Source organism: Centroberyx gerrardi, chromosome 14 (genome assembly GCF_048128805.1).
Source record: "Centroberyx gerrardi isolate f3 chromosome 14, fCenGer3.hap1.cur.20231027, whole genome shotgun sequence".
Lineage (NCBI taxonomy): Eukaryota > Metazoa > Chordata > Actinopteri > Beryciformes > Berycidae > Centroberyx > Centroberyx gerrardi.
In genome coordinates, this window is record NC_136010.1 from 4,385,654 (window position 1) to 4,403,316 (window position 17,663).

The window sequence follows — 17,663 nt, forward strand, 5'->3', positions numbered from 1 at the left end:
TTTGAGTTTCTGCGCAAAAGGAAGCACATGTTCACACCTCTTTATTTGGGCCAGTACACAATATTTAAGTGAGCCAATCATGCTATGAGCTTTGGGTCTGCTCACTCACAATCCAGGAAGTTCTAGACTTTATTCCCTATCTGTCACATTATACTGACACCTCATCTGCACTTGGCTCAAAGCCCAACTAATGCTGTCAAGGTCCTCTCTCCACACTTTCCTTTTGCATTAAACAGTCTGGAATCTCTATCTTCTATGTAAAAGTGGTTTTCAAGCATAGGTTCAGGTCCCAAAAGTTGGTCAAGGAAATCTAATTAAGGGCCCCCAATTATTCTTATAAGAAATTGGTATCCAAACCTCCAAACCTATTGGCTACTTTGTGTTGCCAATTCCTTCCCACCTACCTGCAATGTAGACTGAATAAAACACACTGGGCTTGCAGTTTCACAGGCTACAAACACACAAAACTGAACCTGCAAAATCCGATTCGGTTTGTGGGGAAAAACTGTTTTTAAAAATGTGGGTCCTCAGAAAGAAAAGGTTCAGCAAGCGCTGATCTGTACAGACTCTGTGTCTCTGCTGCCCCTCTGTGGCCTTGTGCGTGTACTGCAGGGAGTCATAGCTGCTGCTCCAGCTCGTAGGAACAGCTGTCCAATCGGACCCTGAGGTTCTTGAAGTCCGGCCTATCGGCTGCCTCGCTGCTCCAACATTCCAACATGATGTCGTAGAGGAAGTCAGGACATTTGGGCGGAGGTGGCATCCTGTATCCATTGGTTACCTGCTGGTACACTTCTTGGTTGCTGTAGGCTGAGGGAGAGAGAGGAGATGGAGGGAAAAGAGGGACAGAGGGAGAGGAGGGATGGAGAGAGAAGAGGGATAGAGAGAGAAGAGGGACAGAGGGATGGAGGGAGAAGAGGGACAGAGGGATGGAGGGAGAAGAGGGACAGAGGGATGGAGGGAGAAGAGGGACGGAGGCAGAGGAGGGATGGAGGGAAAAGAGGGACGGAGGGAGAAGAGGGACGGAGGCAGAAGAGGGATGGAGAAGAGGGACGGAGGGAGAAGAGGGACGGAGGGAGAAGAGGGACAGAGAGAGAGGAGGGATGGAGGGAGAAGAGGGACAGAGGCAGAAGAGAGATGGAGGCAGAGGAGGGATGGAGGGAGAAGAGGGACAGAGAGAGAGGAGGGATGGAGGGCGAAGAGGGACGGAGGCAGAGGAGGGATGGAGAGAAAAGAGGGACGGAGGGAGAAGAGGGATGGAGAGAGAAGAGGGACAGAGGGAGAAGAGGGACAGAGGGAGAGGAGGGATAGAGGGAGAAGAGGGACAGAGGGAGAGGAGGGATGGAGGGAGAAGAGGGACGGAGGCAGAGGAGGGATGGAGGGAAAAGAGGGACGGAGGGAGAAGAGGGACGGAGGCAGAAGAGGGATGGAGAGAGAAGAGGGACGGAGGGAGAAGAGGGACGGAGGCAGAGGAGGGATGGAGAGAGAAGAGGGACAGAGGGAGAAGAGGGACAGAGGCAGAAGAGAGATGGAGGAAGAGGAGGGATGGAGGGAGAAGAGGGACAGAGAGAGAGGAGGGATGAGGGAGAAGAGGGACGGAGGCAGAGGAGGGATGGAGAGAAAAGAGGGACGAGGGAGAAGAGGGATGGAGAGAGAAGAGGGACGGAGGGAGAAGAGGGACGGAGGGAGAAGAAGGACAGAGGGAGAGGAGGGATGGAGGGAGAAGAGGGACAGAGGCAGAGGAGGGATGGAGAGAGAAGAGGGACAGAGGGAGAAGAGGGACAGAGGGAGAGGAGGGATGGAGAGAGAAGAGGGATAGAGGGAGAGGAGGGATGAAGGGAGAAGAGGGACAGAGGGAGAGGAGGGATGGAGGGAGAAGAGGGATAGAGGGAGGTACAGAGGGGAAAAAGAGGAGGGACGAGAGGAAGGGAAGTGGTGAAGAAGAGAGATCAAACATTTGATTACCATGGCCTATCTAGAGCGGACACACTTAGGGTCTTTCTCAATATGCGTGCTTGTGTCCTCCACAATGTGTTTGACATAATATCTATCGTAACACGTAAGCACGATTCCAAAACTGAAGAACACTGAGGAGGGAGGGCGGAGGATGGATAAAGATCTTATAAGTTTACTTCCCAACCGAGGATGCATCAGATGGTGACTAGGCTGATGAGAGAACGACTGGGAAGACCCAAGATCCATTGCAAGAATGGTGCATCAAAACAAACAGCGCTATAGTCTATACAGTACAGAACCGGTAGAATCAGCTTGGAAAATAAATGGCTGTGTGTCTTAACTGATTGTGTGACCTCAGGTATACAGTCCAGCTCAAACTGTAAAGATGTTCTCTGTTCTCGGGTTCTTGAGAAGTTCGTTCTCTCCAAGACAAGATCGGTCTCCACAAGGACACAACTATCGACTTGGTATTCTTTGATTTCACAATCACCTTTGATGTAGCAATTTCAGCACATCACTAAGTATAGTTTGTCTTACTTTTCAACATCACAAGTGTGAGGAACAACACGTTAAAGGGTAACTTCGGTATTTTTCAACCTGGACCCTATTTTCCCATCTTTTTGTGTCTAAGTGACTAAAGGGGACAACAATTTTTGAAATTGGTCCAGTATTGAGCGAGATCGCTTCAGCCGGCAGCCGCAAAACGGGCTGCAATTATAATCCGACGGGGCAAATCACACCGTCAATGTACGTCCACTAAAAGTTCTTGTTTTTGCCACTGACAGGCTCAGATTGTTATTATAAGTGTCTGACAACATTATGGAAAGGACCCTACAGAGAAATGAAACGTTTTTCTTTACCTTTCGCTTGATCCGGTCTGTGTGTAACCAAGTCTCGCTCAAGTCTCGCGAGAGTTGAGTTGTTGCAGGAAGTTACACACAGACCGGATCAAGCGAAAGGTAAAGAAAAACGTTTCATTTCTCTGTAGGGTCCTTTCCATAATGTTGTCAGACGCTTATAATAACAATCTGAGCCTGTCAGTGGCAAAAACAAGAACTTTTAGTGGACGTACATTGACGGTGAGATTTGCCCCGTCGGATTACACTGCAGCTCGTTTCACGGCTGCCAGCTGACGCGATCTCGCTCAATACTGGACCAATTTCAAAATTGTTGTCCCCATTAGTTACTTAGACACAAAAAGTTGGGAAAATAGGGTCCAAGTTGAAAAATGCCGAAGTTACCCTTTAACACAAGATGTGTTCCTATTAACAGTTGCCGTGTTGAAAAGTAATGCAAGATAAGCATTATCCCAAATACATTCCCAGAAGTGCTGAAAATGACACTTGTACTTGATGTACACCAGAAAACATAGACACAAGTCAATCAATTAGTCAATCAATCAATCAACCAACCAACTAACCAGGGTAAGGAACTCCTCCATAGGTGATAATCTCATAGAGCAAGATCCCAAAGGACCAGACGTCCGACTTGTTGGAGAAGCGTCCGTGGCTGATGGCCTCCGGAGCGCACCACTTGTAGGGAATCTTCTTATCTGCTGTGATGTAGAACGGCTCCTGGGTGGACGAAGGAACGAAGGGAGGGAGGGAAAGTGAAAATGAGAGAAAGGAGCAGCCTGAAGCCAATCACTGCTTCCATGTTCTTGTGGTCATTCTTCTGTGGCCTGTTCCTGCCTGGGTATTTTGGGTATGGGTATCAAGAGCCTGTAGTCACCAAAATTATAATCAAGGTGATAAACTCATTAATTTGCATTTTTCCTGGCATTAAATTTGCATAGTGTGTTTTTGGTCTGTTGAAACTTGGCTACAAAGACATGCTCCCTTACCAAATAGTGTATGTTATTTGTTGGAGCAAGTAAAGAGGAACTGAAACAGCTTCTTGTGTCTAACAATTCAGTGGGAACAAATCAAAGTTTTTTGCAACACACCATTTCTAGACAGCATACCCAAACAAGTTGTTAGCTACCTACTAATCAAAGTTGTAAACAAAACCACTAGCCGTGGTTTCTGCCACCTACCGAGACTAAACCACAGCTACGATTAGCGATGGTCTTTTGTTTTCCTTAATTTCTGAGTCTTAGGTTTGAAAGAGCTGTCGTTGGGCAAAGCATCCTTCTATGATAACAGCACAGCAAACTGCATGTTTGATTTCACTTAAAAAGACACAAAAAGACACAGATCCTCCCTCCCTACCTTGATAACCCTCGCCAGTCCAAAGTCGGCCACCTTGCAAATGTAGTTTTCTCCCACCAGGACGTTGCGAGCTGCCAGGTCTCTGTGAATGCTGTTCTTCTCCTCCAGGTACGACATCCCATCAGCCACCTGGGCAGCCATGTCGATGAGAGACACCGGCTGCAGATGCTGTCCCTCTGGACCTGAGGTACAAACAAACGTTTTAAAACCCAGGACTCCAGCACAGGACGGTTCAAGAGAAGTTTTAGAATCAGAAATCACACACTAAAAAAAGGATCTGTGTGTCTTCTGTGGGACAACACACATTTGTGTTAGTCGAGCGTTGAGTCCCAAGTCAGTCTCAATTCTTGAGGCACAAGTCTCAAGTCTAAATGTGGAACACCAAGTCAAGTCCATGTCATTAATGTCAAGTCTCAAGTCTAAATGTAGACCAGCAAGTCAAGTCAGAACAAATCCAGTCCAGTATCAATTTAATATCTTAAAGAAAACTAAATATCTAGGACTTTTCAATGCAATATGGTTTTAATAGGATAAAAACTTGGTAAGAGCATCATGAGTTTGATTTCTATAATCAGTTTCAACTTCAATAAATTCAATCATTCCATACAAATTCAGAAAACAGAATTTAAATTCAGTCGTCTGCTGGAACAAATCTCATCACTTTCAATCTAAGTCATATATGGAATCAAAACCAAGAAGTTCTAGAATCAGAACCCAACAAGGCACCAGAACCAGCACCCAGAGAGGGTCTAGAATCAGAACCCACAATGGTTCTAGAATCAAAACTGAAATGGGTTCTAAAATATGACCCAACAAAGTTCTAGAATCAAAGCACATAAAAAAATCCAGAATAAGAGCTGAAAAATATTTTAGGATTGCAACCAAAGTAGGTTCTAGAATTAGAATTCAAGGGTTTTAGAATGACAGACAGACAGACACACACAAACAAACACACACCCACACACACACACACACACACACACACACACACACACACAGTTTCACCTCTGAGGAAGTTGAGCAGGCTGCCTTTCTCCATGAGTTCGGTGATGATGTAGTAGGGGGAGGAGGCGGTGCAGACAGCGAACAGAGAGATGAGGTGACGATGACGGAGACTCTTCAACATCTGGACTTCCCTCTGGAAATCACCGTGATTCAGCTCAGAGTCTGGAGAGAGAGAGACCGAAAGAGAGGGAGAGACAGAGAGAGACAGAAAGAGAGGAAGAGAGAGAGAGTAACGAAATAACAACATTTTAAAAACAGAATAAACTTCAGTTCTATCAAACACTTAACAGAGAAATTAAATTGGCCAAAGATTCTTAGTAAATATAGACTTGGGGATGATAACTTGGAAATTGTAAAAGGAAGACATTCAAGACATTTAGTCAGGCTCTGCAAGTACTGCAACGTCATGGAAATAGAGGCAGAAATACACTTTCTGTTCTCAAAATATGACAAGATAAGAGAAACCCGTGATCCTAAATTTAAAGAAAAATTCCCAAATTTTAGCAGCCTGTCACAGATAGAAAAGCTGCCACTGGTCCTGGTAGTTGTTGTTATTGTTTTCTAAAAGGATAGCAACTTAAGTCCTTGGTCAACAAAATGATAACATTTTTGTAGAAAGGATCCTCTGAATTTTAGGAAAATTGAGTGGTAAACTTCAGGCAAGCATTTTTTTCCAATTGATATGTCGCAGTTTGGAATAGAACTATTGATAATAGCAAGATGATATTGTATCTGAGTGCTATGCCTTGTTTCCTATGAGGCTTATGGAGCTAATGATAGAGCCACTGTGTATTGTACAAAATATAAGCCACCCTGATAGGGCTGGATGCAACACCAGTACACTGTTTGAGACACACGGGTTTGCTTGTTACAATCATTTTATAGCATTCTAATAAAAATATATTTAAGGGACTGATAAGCACTCATGACCTGAGGTGTCACTCCTAAACCAACCATGCTGTCTCTTTATTATCCTGTTGTTACAGAGCAACAAAAGGATGAAACATCTCAGGTATGTGTAGGATGACTGCTGGTATGTAGCCTAAACCTTACAAGATAATAATTATGATTATTACCACACAGTGATGCTCACAGATGCAGATTAGTCTTCACGGGACAAGATGGGCAGCATATTTTGTAGATGAAGTTTTCATCAGCTATGACTGATCAGCTTCTTCCCACTCCACTACAGACTGAGGTTGTATGATGATTTCAGGTATGTAGTTTCAGCCCTACCTTGCTGCTATACGAATATTACTCAGCCTTGGTAGTGTTAACAGGCTGACAGGATGGGCAGCATATTTGTAGATTTGCAGAATAGAAGTTGCTTTGTTACATTCATACGAGTGGAAAACTAAGAATGACAGTGGAAACTGGGACTCAACAGTAACAGACATAATTGATCTTAATGCTATAGCATGGAAAATAAAGGCATCTTTGATTGGGTTACATGCAACTTGCAGTATTAGTGACTGTTTTTTAAAACAATATCACATCTTGGTACCTTTTCCAGCATGCTCACCTCCCACAATATCTCTGCCCTACTTTCCTTTATATTACAAGTATAATTTTCAGTCTAATAGAAGATTAAAGATAAAAAATGAATGCAAGCGAGTGCTGGGTTTATTATAGGTAAAACAGACAGCCAATGTTGATCACTGACTGGTCATGACCCCCCACTGGAATTACACTTTGAAGCATGAATGATATCTAGAATCATCCACTGACTCACACACACACAAACGGAAGAGAGTTGAAGTTATTAGTTATTAGTTTCACACAGCGATACCTGGCAGAGATGAGAAGCATGACCCATTGACTTCCTCTTTAGAAGATGAGTAGTGTATCATTCATTTCATGAGTCATACAGTTGGCTCAGCTACAGTAAATGACCTACTTGTCAGAAAGTAGTTTTTTGTGGCTTTGCTTCATGCTTCCAATCAGCAGTCATACTTTATATGTGAGGCGTGACACACATTTATTTGATTGGACTGTCTGGAATGAAGTGTTATTTATTGTGATTATTTCAGTAATACTGACAGATTAGTGTGGGCAAAATACATGAGACTCAGAAAGCTGACGACTCAACATGACCAAGGTCAAATTTCACTGAATATTGTACAACACAGCGGCGGTTCTGTTGAACTGTCTCACTCACTCACACATTACATAACGCTCTTTGTTTTCCTGCCAAAACAGAATACCTCCTCTATCCATTCTAATTCTGTCTTTACCAGTTAAACCTCACCCAGTTTCACTCAAACCTGGTCTAACATGGTGTTGACAATGCACATCTGTATTTTTTGAGCTACATTGGAAACTCAGTTTCCATCTGTAAGTATTACTATTCAATTAGGGCATAAATGATATGCTGAAAAACCTCTGATTGAGGCTTTTGTAAATTAAATAGATTTGTCAGCTTGTTAGCTAGCTAACCATAGTATCTGGTCAGCCAACCATCACTGTCTTGTTAACACATCTGATTAGCACACTAGCTAAGGTATCAAGTAGAAGCTAGCATTACATGTAGCAGTAGCTAATAGTTTCATCTTCACATTAACATTAACACTGGGTGCTTTGCTAAATGAGCCTGCTGGCTAGTTAGCTAGCTAACAGTTTGTTCAGGTTAACTGAGCTGACTCTTCTCAAGCTACAACTCAGAGTGTTTTGGAGTAGAGACTAGGGCTAAAGACAAGACAGTTTACTGTTGGAAACAAATCTACTTTTAGGTATAACATTGACCTACAGCCACACCACAACAATTCTTTTCAGGTATCTCTGTTTTTCTAGTTGTTAAATTAGAAATTTAGACATTATTTGCACATAGCCAATTCTCCGATTGACCTCCATGTTGGTGTCAGACGTGGCTGCTGGGAGATTTGTGACACAGCTGGTAAAACCTCTATAACAGACTGTTCCAGGTGTTATTGTGTGTAACTCTATGAGGTATGAGTATGAAGCTGGGTATCGCTGAAAAAGAGGTGAAGAATTACCGCCTTTGATGATCTTGATGGCGACGTTGATGCGGTTCTTCCAGCGGCCCCGGTGCACATCGGCAAAATACCCGGTGCCCAGCTGCTCCTCCAGGCTGAACTCCTCTTTAGGAAGCTCCCACTCATCCACTGTGGAGTGGGACAAGTCTGTGGGCTGGGGCTCCGTCTGGTGGATGACACACACACACACACACACACACACACATACAGACACACACTTTTAGTTATGAATGCACCTATGCAGCAGTACTCCCCACACCCTACATCCATCCTGCATCAGTGTTACAGGATTTCCCAAACAATTTGTGGGTTCAGGTGTCAGTACAGCTGCAATGCATGTGATGCACACACACACACACACACACGCACACACACACCCACACACACACACACACGCATGCACACAGCTGTGCAATGCCATAACCATTGCATTTGCGTGTGTATTCCCTTTTAGACATCACTGCGGGCTTAGTGTGACTGTCCACACTTCCTTTTCTTCTTTTCACTTACCCAGAAAGAAGAGGAAGAAGAAACAAGAGAGGAAGAAGCAAAAAGATAGAAACGCAGACAGAATCAGCTGCAACCTCACAGTCACACCCACACACTCACACACACACACACACACACCCTACCCTCTTGCAGGCCTCTTGCAGCCTGCCTGTGGTGTTGAGGCTGTTGGTGCAGTAGTGCTCCACCAGGTCGATCAGAGAGGTGAAATGTTGGTTCAGCTCCACATAGAAATCATTTTCCGCCTGGAGGATCTTGTAGTGCTTCACCCGACTGTCCGACTTCACTGGAGAAAGATACACACCAAGTCAGAAACACACACACACACACAAAGGTCCACAACAAGTGGTCAAACAATGACTCGCACAAAAATTGGGAAGATGAGAGCGTGCAGATTGAAGTTTTAGTTATGCAAACATTTCTTGGAGGTAGAGCTGCTCATGGTTCAGTTAAAGGACAAGTTTGGCGATTTTGTACCTATATATAATTCCTCTCTTCATCCCTGTAGTTGTTGGACCCACAGACAGTATTGTCTGTAGTTGTTGGACCCACAGACAGTATTGTCTCCAGTCAGCTGTCAGTTGAAGCAGCGAGCTCCAAAACATCCAGTCTGTGAAAACGATCCGGACAGCGACCGACCTACACGACCCTGAAAGCAGCGGCACCGCACCGTTTCCACTTGTCTTCTACTGAACTCTACTGTTTACAATCTGACCTGACCGTCCAGAACTAGATCACTCCGCCAGGAACCGCCTTTCACCCCACAGCGGTCTGTGCTGCAGCAGAGAAAAATAGTTCTGTGATTTCCTGATTAGTGAAAGTGCTTTAATGGAGTCATGTTTCTTCTCAACTCTCGTGTGGAGCCACAAACGGCTTTTTTGGAGATATTTTGACAGTTTGGACTCATTGTTAGCAGCAAGAGGCAGCGGACAGCTGACTGTGGAGACAATATTGTCTGTGGGTCCAAGAACTACAGGGATGGAAGAGACAGATTATATATAGGTCCAAAATTGCCGAACTTCCTTTAAACCTCAAAGGGCGGATCCAAAGAATCACGGTTTTTCTGGCTGAGTAAAATTAGACTGAAGCCCATATTTCTCATTTTGCTGAGGCCCCCTTGGATCCCCCTCAAGGCCCCCTGGTGGTTCCCGGTCCCCACTTTGGAAACCACTGTTGTAGGGTGTGTTGAAAGAGGGAGTAAATGGAGCGAGGCGGGGACCAGGAGAAAGGATTTAGTCATCTTCTGTCCCTTTCTTGGCAATGTTTTGCATTCTGCTGTCACTTTTGCTCTTAAATGATGGGATACACAAATACTGACATTTTCTACGGTTACGCTTGTGCTGCCGCTCTATAAAAGGGCATCGGCTAAATGCCTAAGTTGTGATTGTAATCACATGTGGACAGGCATCGAGAGAAGGGAGGGGGGGAATTTTCTTCGCAAAATTCAGTGCAAAACATTTTGCATAATACGTTGTCTGACCTGAATGTTTTTGCTGTATCTCTGCCAGGAGAGGCCGGTCTATATGGGACAGGGGGGATGATCCTGCACAGTGTGTTGTTGTTTAGTCTTGAGTACAGTGTTTTCTATACCCATACTGTACATTTTGGAGCCTTTTACCCCACAATTTACTACAAGTACCGTCCTGCATTTTCCTCCATCACTGCCAGGAGAGGCTGGTCCATAAGGAGTTACAGGAGACACACTGTTCGCCCTCACAGACAGGAGGGATAATCCTACTCAGCTTTTGGTTGTTTAGTCTTGAGAAAAGTAGATGTTACAGCCATACTATACATTTTGGAGCCGTACCCCTTTAACCCCACATTTTACCTAACCCTGTCCTCCTCAATTTTGTGAGTCACCACACACACACTGGGTCTGTCCATGTGAGTGTGGCGTAGTACCACAGTATCAGAGTTTTATTCCTTTTCCTGCCTTTTCTCTTGTCTTTTTCTGTGTCACACTGCACTTAGTCCGTCCGACAAGTAGGCAAATTTTGCCCGTTGGCTTGTGGCCGATGTCCCAGACTGCTGGCTTCACTTTGACCACAGAAATTTTAATTCTAATCAAGTCTAATGATGCTGACACTGTAGACGTCAGTGGGCGGAGCCAAAGAACCACAGCTTTTCAGAGACAGTAGCAAGTTAGCTAACTGGCAAACGTGAATAGCAAATAAATATAAATAAATATAAATATCAATAAAAATATTAATTGCAATGGCTGCTTTATTTCATTCATTCATGACCATGGCATTCATGATGTTGAAGGTCAGCAACTAGCTAACTAGCTTACCAAGATAGTTATAGGCTAGTGTGGCTAGTTTGAACTTGAAGGTCAGCTAGCTAACTAGCTAACCTAGATAACTTAGAATGTTTTTTTCAGTTAGCAGCAGAGCGCTAGGCTTCATAACATTAGCTTCCTCCTCTCTTATCTCTTGCCTTTTTCTCTTGGCTTCAGTTTAACGTTACTTAGCCAGTAACCCTGTGGTTCTTTGGCTCCGCCCACTGAGGTTTAACTCAGCCAATGAGATTATTTCTGCCTCCAGAGCAGCTCTGCCTCCAGGGAAACTAAAACTCCATTCTGCTAACTCTTTACACATTTCTCCCTCCATCCCTCCCTTTCTTACCTGATGTATCCAGTGCTGTTTTCAATCTGAGATTCAACTCCCTCTTCCCTCGCTCCCCTATGTAACCGTATCTCTCTCGCCCTCGTTTTTTTTTGCTTCCTCCATCAACCCTCCCCCTCTCTGTCTTACCTGAAAGCACGTATCCCACTTTGTCTTTCTCACTGAGGCGGATGAGGAACGCTCCCTCTGCGTTGTCTGGGCCCAGCAGGTGGCTTTGGGCCTCGAAGCGGTTCATCTTCCCAAAATACCATCTGGATCAACACAGCAAGTGATATTAAACATTAGTAAATGGTTGTGTGGTTTGGGAGTTTCAAAAGTTTCAAATCAAACAGGCCCCATAATAACCAAAATAACTATTTGAATTACTCACATTTCTGAAATATTGACCAGTATAACCAGTATGTAGTCAGTTGCCAAAAAATATTTTGGTTTGTCTGTCCTTCATACCATTTGAAACTGAAGGAAGGTTTAACAGAAAGGGATAGAGCTTGGGCATTAAAATAAAATGTATTTCAAAGACAAGAACCCTAGCCAATCTTATTCGTAAAACTGTAATCCCAATGAATCTCTGCATTTTGCCTGTTTTTGTTTTTTTCCTGTATCAGTGGATTTTAGCGGTGATTTGGGTTTAGGTTTCATATCCTCCCTGTTTTGGACCCAGTTTTGGTTCTAGTGAGGGTTGTAGAACAAAACAAACCTGGGTAGAACCAACAGTATTTACAAGTCTTTGTGTTATAAGATAGCACTTTATTGATCCCCTTGGGAAAACTCTTGCATGTTATCTTGCATGGAGCACCAGATGAGCAGGATTTATTGCAACAGGACAATTCAGGTAGTGCCAAGTCAGTGGATAATCACAGAAAAGGATATCAAACTTCTTGTAACGTCTTATCTGTGACATCTAAACTTGTGTTGGCACTGGATAGATTGTCTTAAGTGGAAAACCCCAACCAGTTGGCACTGAAGTAGACTCAAACAACCCAAGTGTGAGCACTAAAACTAATCTTATTTTTGGTATTGCATTAACTTCAGAGAAAGATACTGAAAGTTGTTAAACCTGATTTCTAGTGGTCATTACTAAACTAAACTAAACTAAACTAAACAAAATTAAACTAAAGCTAACTATGTAGTGCAATGAGACTGAACCTATCTGACTTGGACCTGACCAGCCTCTTATTGTGGCTTCCCAGCAGCATAATTACTTACTGCAACTTACTAAAGCAATAATAATAATAAATCCAAGAATGTGCTCTTAACTGCGGTTATGGGTATGATGGTGATGCAATACCCGGATGATAAGAAAGTACCCATAATCCCAGTTCATAAGAACTGATAAGATCCTCTTATTGCTTACAGGTTCCAGTGTGCACTGTCTGAAAAGTTTTCTTCAAAGCAGTACAAAATACACAGCTGTCACAGTGATCAGTAAAGCTTAGCGAGGTTTGAGCAGCTGGAAGGTGTCTGACCAATCAGATGTCTTGGCTCAAACTTCATGTTCCTCATGTTTTCTCACAGAGAGTCTGTTGTTCTGTCTGTCGGTCTTCATTGTGCTTTGTTTGATGTTTGGAGTATTGATTAATTGATAAAGGAATTTTACACTGTGGCATCAAGAAAGTAACTGCAACTACTACTGCTACTAGCCTACTACTACTGCGACTACTACTGCTACTACTACTGCTACTACTGCTACTACTACTGCTACTGCTACTACTGCTACTACTACTGCTACTACTGCTACTACTACTGCTACTGCTACTACTGCTACTACTACTGCTACTACTGCTACTGCTACTACTGCTACTACTACTGCTACTACTGCTACTACTACTGCTGCTACTACTGCTATTACTGCTACTACTATTGCTACTACTGCTACTACTACTGCTACTACTACTGCTACTACTGCTACTACTACTGCTACTGCTACTACTACTGCTACTACTGCTACTGCTACTACTACTGCTACTACTGCTACTACTACTGCTACTGCTACTACTATTGCTACTACTGCTACTACTATTGCTACTACTGCTACTACTACTGCTACTACTGCTACTGCTACTGCTACTACTACTGCTACTACTATTGCTACTACTGCTACTGCTACTACTACTGCTACTACTGCTACTACTACTGCTACTACTACTGCTACTACTACTACTACTACTACTGCTACTGCTACTACTACTGCTACTGCTACTACTACTGCTACTACTACTGCTACTACTACTACTATTACTGTATCTAGGACTGCTGCTACTGCTATTAGACCTATAGTACAGTTAATACTACCAATAAAAAGAAAGAAAGAAAGAAAGATGCAACACTATAATTAACAAAGTGTGAATCGCAGCTCTCCAGCACCTGTTGACTTGTGAGAACAACCACATATTACACACATTACACACATTACACACTTCCCATTCTGTTGAAGCAATAAACAGAGAGAGAGAAGGGCAAAACAAGAAGTGGCGAGGCTGATTCGCACACAGCGTTTACGTCCCAGCTTGCATCACTGCTAACAGACAGACATGAGATTGACATTATATAAGAGACATTACTGACATTTCTCACAGCTTTATTTACACTTCAGTGTGGGGAGAGAGGGAGAGAGAGAGAGAGAGAGAGAGAGAGAGAGAGAGAGGCTGTATTCTGCACTATCATAAATAAGATACAGCCACTCTCTCTCTCTCGTTTGATTTGATTTGAAGTCAAAGGTTGAGATTGTGTAATCGCTTGGAGAGAGAGGGAGAAAGATAAATAGCAGAGGAATGTGGAAAGGTTTGGCAAAATCTCTGCATCTAATATAATTTTCCCCCCAAAACATCAAAACAGACTTATATAAATAGACAAAATTTCTGTGTGATTGGATATGGCTTCCAAACAAATTTTGCTCTCCATCACAGAATCAGTAGAATCATGATCATTAAAAACTAAGAGATCAAATCTGGACCCACTGCAGTATGATGCTCTAAGACACAAAAAATATTAAGGCAGAAACAGAAGTTTCCTCACTGCCTTAAAATGGTTGACTGACATAGCGCTGAATAGTTAGGTCAAAGGTCAAAGTAGTTTTTCTAATGTAGTAAAGCTCACCAAGTCAACTTATCAGATAATTTCTAGTCATGCTGACATGACTGTTTATTTGCTGAATCCACAAATTGATGAGATGCATTCCACTGTTATTTACTCTTTCACCAGTGAGGAGGTTTTGGTGTCAGTTGTTCATTTGTTGCTAAATTATTATATCATGTGACAAAAAGTGAGCAGCTGAAAGTAAGCAGCTGACTGCACTAATGCAAACACAAGAGGAGGCAACCCAGTCTCATAACATTTTGTGAAATGAGCATGAACTCTGAAAGGCAGATTCTCTGTTGTGGACACAAATTATATGAAGATTTTCCACCATGAACACAATTATGTGACAGTGGCATGAACTGGACACGCCATTTTCTCCTGTTCGTCACGTGGAAAAGGTTCACTTAAGTTTAGGCAAGTAAAACAACTTTGGTTAAGCTTTGGGTTAAGGATATGTTTAGGGTTTTTGTTATGGTTAAATAAGAAACACTTTCGCTAAAACGGAAAACTGCACTCATAGAAGAAAACCTCTTCACATGATTTGGGAATTGAAGCTGGTCGCTGGAGCTGAAAACAGGATATGGAAGTTCCATTTAAGAGAGACGGAAAAGAACGTTAAGCAAATGTTTCCAAAGTAATGATTGCACAATTTGGTACATGAATGCAGTTATCATAATAATTACTCATTATCACCAGGAAAGACTGGCAGTATAATTACAAATAGTTACTTGTTATTACCAGAAACTGCCAGTTACATTCTGATCATTTCTATGTAATTACACAGTTATCACCCTGTAATTTGTTTACTATAAAGTGCTACCATTAATTTTTATTAAGGTTATCAGGATATTCTTCTTTTTTGTTATATCAGAAGTTGCGCTATGACTCACTGGACATACATAGATAACAACTGTAACTTTATCCAAACAACAACAAGGAAGAAAGGGTTTCTGGAGAGTTAACTCAAAGTTTAACTCAAACTGCATGCTGGGAAGACTGCTGCTAATAAGCTAAAAATGTTTCTTAATAAACTTTAATATGGCCAGTTCAGTGAACGCTTGGTAAGATGTTCTTTCAACTCATAATTTTAACTCATGATAAAGTTATACAGCTTATAACAAGCAATCATAAGGCAAACACAGCTAGTTACACACACACACACACACACACACACACACACACACACACACACACACACAAAGAAAAAGTCCACCACTCACGATTGCGCGTCCACGGACTCTCCCCTCGCCAGGTAATTATTGGGCACGATCCCGTCGTTCAACACGCGCCCGTTCTGGTCTATCTTGCGCGCGGTCCACCAGTCCCCGGTGCGGCTGATCACATTGAACAGATCCCCCTGCCGGAACGACAGCTCGTCCGGGTGCCGGGCCTCGAACGACCACAGCGCCGTGTAGATGGAGTTCTCCCCGGGCTTCTCCACCTTCTGGGGCGGCGACGGGCTCGGTGCTCTCCCGCCGTCACCTCCTCCTCCTCCTCCTCCTCCTCCTCCTCCGGCCTTCTTGTCGCCGAAAAGCCTCTGCCATAGCGCTTCCAGACACGGGCAAGCTTTCCGCAGAGATTCACCCATAGATGACCATGAACGGCACCCTGCAAGCCGCCTTCCCCCGCTGCCTGTGTGCGCGCTGACAGCCGACTACACCTGTCGGACAGGTAGAGGATGGAGAGCGACAGGAATCTGCGGAACGCTTTTCCACAAAAGCTGCCGCCGCTGCTGCTGCTGCTGCTGCTGCTGGTTTGTTCTGTTGAAACTGCTGTTGAACTGACAGCTAAGCGCGAGGGCATGCAGCAACTTCCTTGTGTGCCAAGAGTGTGAAAAGTAATAATGAATGGCATGGGAACCCCGCCTATGATCCACAGTGCGTCATAAATCTCTTCCACTGTCACTCTCTCTCTCACTCTCACTCTCTCTCTCTCTCTCTCTCTCTCTCTCTCTCTCTCTCTCTCTCTCTCTCTCTCTCTCTCTCACACACACACACACACACACACACACACACACACACACACACACACACAGACTTTTATATCTTTTTTGTAGTGCCAGTATGTGCTGTGAACAGTTAATGTCTGGTATTACTGTTCTGTTCTAATGTTCTTTTGTTTTCCATGTTCTTGTATTACTGTTATTCAGTTTCCATGTGCGGGCTGTGACAACAGATTTCCTCTCAGAGGGACAAAGTATCTATCTATCTATCTATCTATCTATCCATCTTGGTCTCAAGAATTGAAGAAATTCAAGAAATGCAAATTATGTAAAATATAAAATGTATATGATTACTGAATAATATCTCACTGATTTAGTGTTCCTATGCAATTCCAGTGAAAGTGCCTTGCTATATTTTCTGGCAAAGAGAGACTGTAGTTGGACCGGATACTTTCGACACACACACACACGCACACACACAACTTTGTACTGTACACACAGAGAGAACCAGAACCAGGTGAGTCTCTATGGTCAAAAATCAGACAGGTTTTAGGCTACAACCCAAATCCCCAAAATGTTCTCACAACCCCCTGTGGTTCTATAGAATCAGAACACAAAGAGCTTCTAGACCTATAAAGGTTCTAAATCACAGCTCAAGAGAGGGTTTATACTGAATTCAGCCGTGAGATGCTGGACTCAGATATGAGAGAGGTTTTAGAATCAGAACCAAGAGAAAGTCTAGAATCGGAACCAAGATTAAGTTCTAGAATCAGATCTCAAACAGGTTTTAGAATTAGTTTCCATCAAGGTTTTAGAATCAGAACCAAGAGAAAGTCTAGAATCGGAACCAAGATTAAGTTCTAGAATCAGATCTCAAACAGGTTTTAGAATTAGTTTCCATCGAGGTTCTAGAATCATAACCAAGAGAAAGTCTAGAATCAGAACCATGAGGAAGCCTAGAATCGGAACCACTGGTTTAGGTTCTAGAATCAGATGTCAAAGAGGTTCTAGAATCAGACAGATGGAAGTGTAAAGTCAGAAGCCGGCACAGAGGCGTTTTACAGTTCCTAACAGCTCTCTGATCAGGAAATTGAGTGAGAACGTAATCTGAACCAACTACAGTGGAAAAAAAAAGAATGAAAAGATTTCTTTATAGAAGGAGATGGATGTTAACTCTGATAGGCAGCAGTTCCTCATGCTTGTAAAGTCTAGCATAACAAAAATGAAGCTAGGGCAAACGGCAAGATGCTCATATTCAGCTATTTCTTCATAACTGGCATGAACACCAGAGAAGAAGAGCGCAGAGAAATCCACCGTGAGTTAAAGTTACAGGGACTCAGATTTGTTTTGA

General features: G+C 43.2%; 1 protein-coding gene across 1 annotated transcript in view; it reads right to left on the minus strand.

Moving 5' to 3' along the window:
• The window catches only part of LOC139913344 (protein-tyrosine kinase 6-like), a 17,254-nt gene extending 1,137 nt beyond the window's left edge, over nucleotides 1–16,117 (minus strand). Inside the window, exons 1-8 of the mRNA XM_071901335.2 lie at nucleotides 15,591–16,117; nucleotides 11,422–11,543; nucleotides 8,794–8,954; nucleotides 8,162–8,327; nucleotides 5,169–5,330; nucleotides 4,164–4,345; nucleotides 3,374–3,527; nucleotides 1–807 (exon numbers count right to left, since the gene is read on the minus strand). The exon at nucleotides 1–807 is cut by the window's left edge and continues 1,137 nt beyond it. Coding sequence (XP_071757436.2) covers nucleotides 617–807; nucleotides 3,374–3,527; nucleotides 4,164–4,345; nucleotides 5,169–5,330; nucleotides 8,162–8,327; nucleotides 8,794–8,954; nucleotides 11,422–11,543; nucleotides 15,591–15,958 — 1,506 coding nt within the window. The 5' untranslated portion in view covers nucleotides 15,959–16,117 and the 3' untranslated portion in view covers nucleotides 1–616. The remainder of the gene's footprint in view (nucleotides 808–3,373; nucleotides 3,528–4,163; nucleotides 4,346–5,168; nucleotides 5,331–8,161; nucleotides 8,328–8,793; nucleotides 8,955–11,421; nucleotides 11,544–15,590) is intronic.
• Between the last annotated feature and the right edge of the window lie 1,546 nt (nucleotides 16,118–17,663).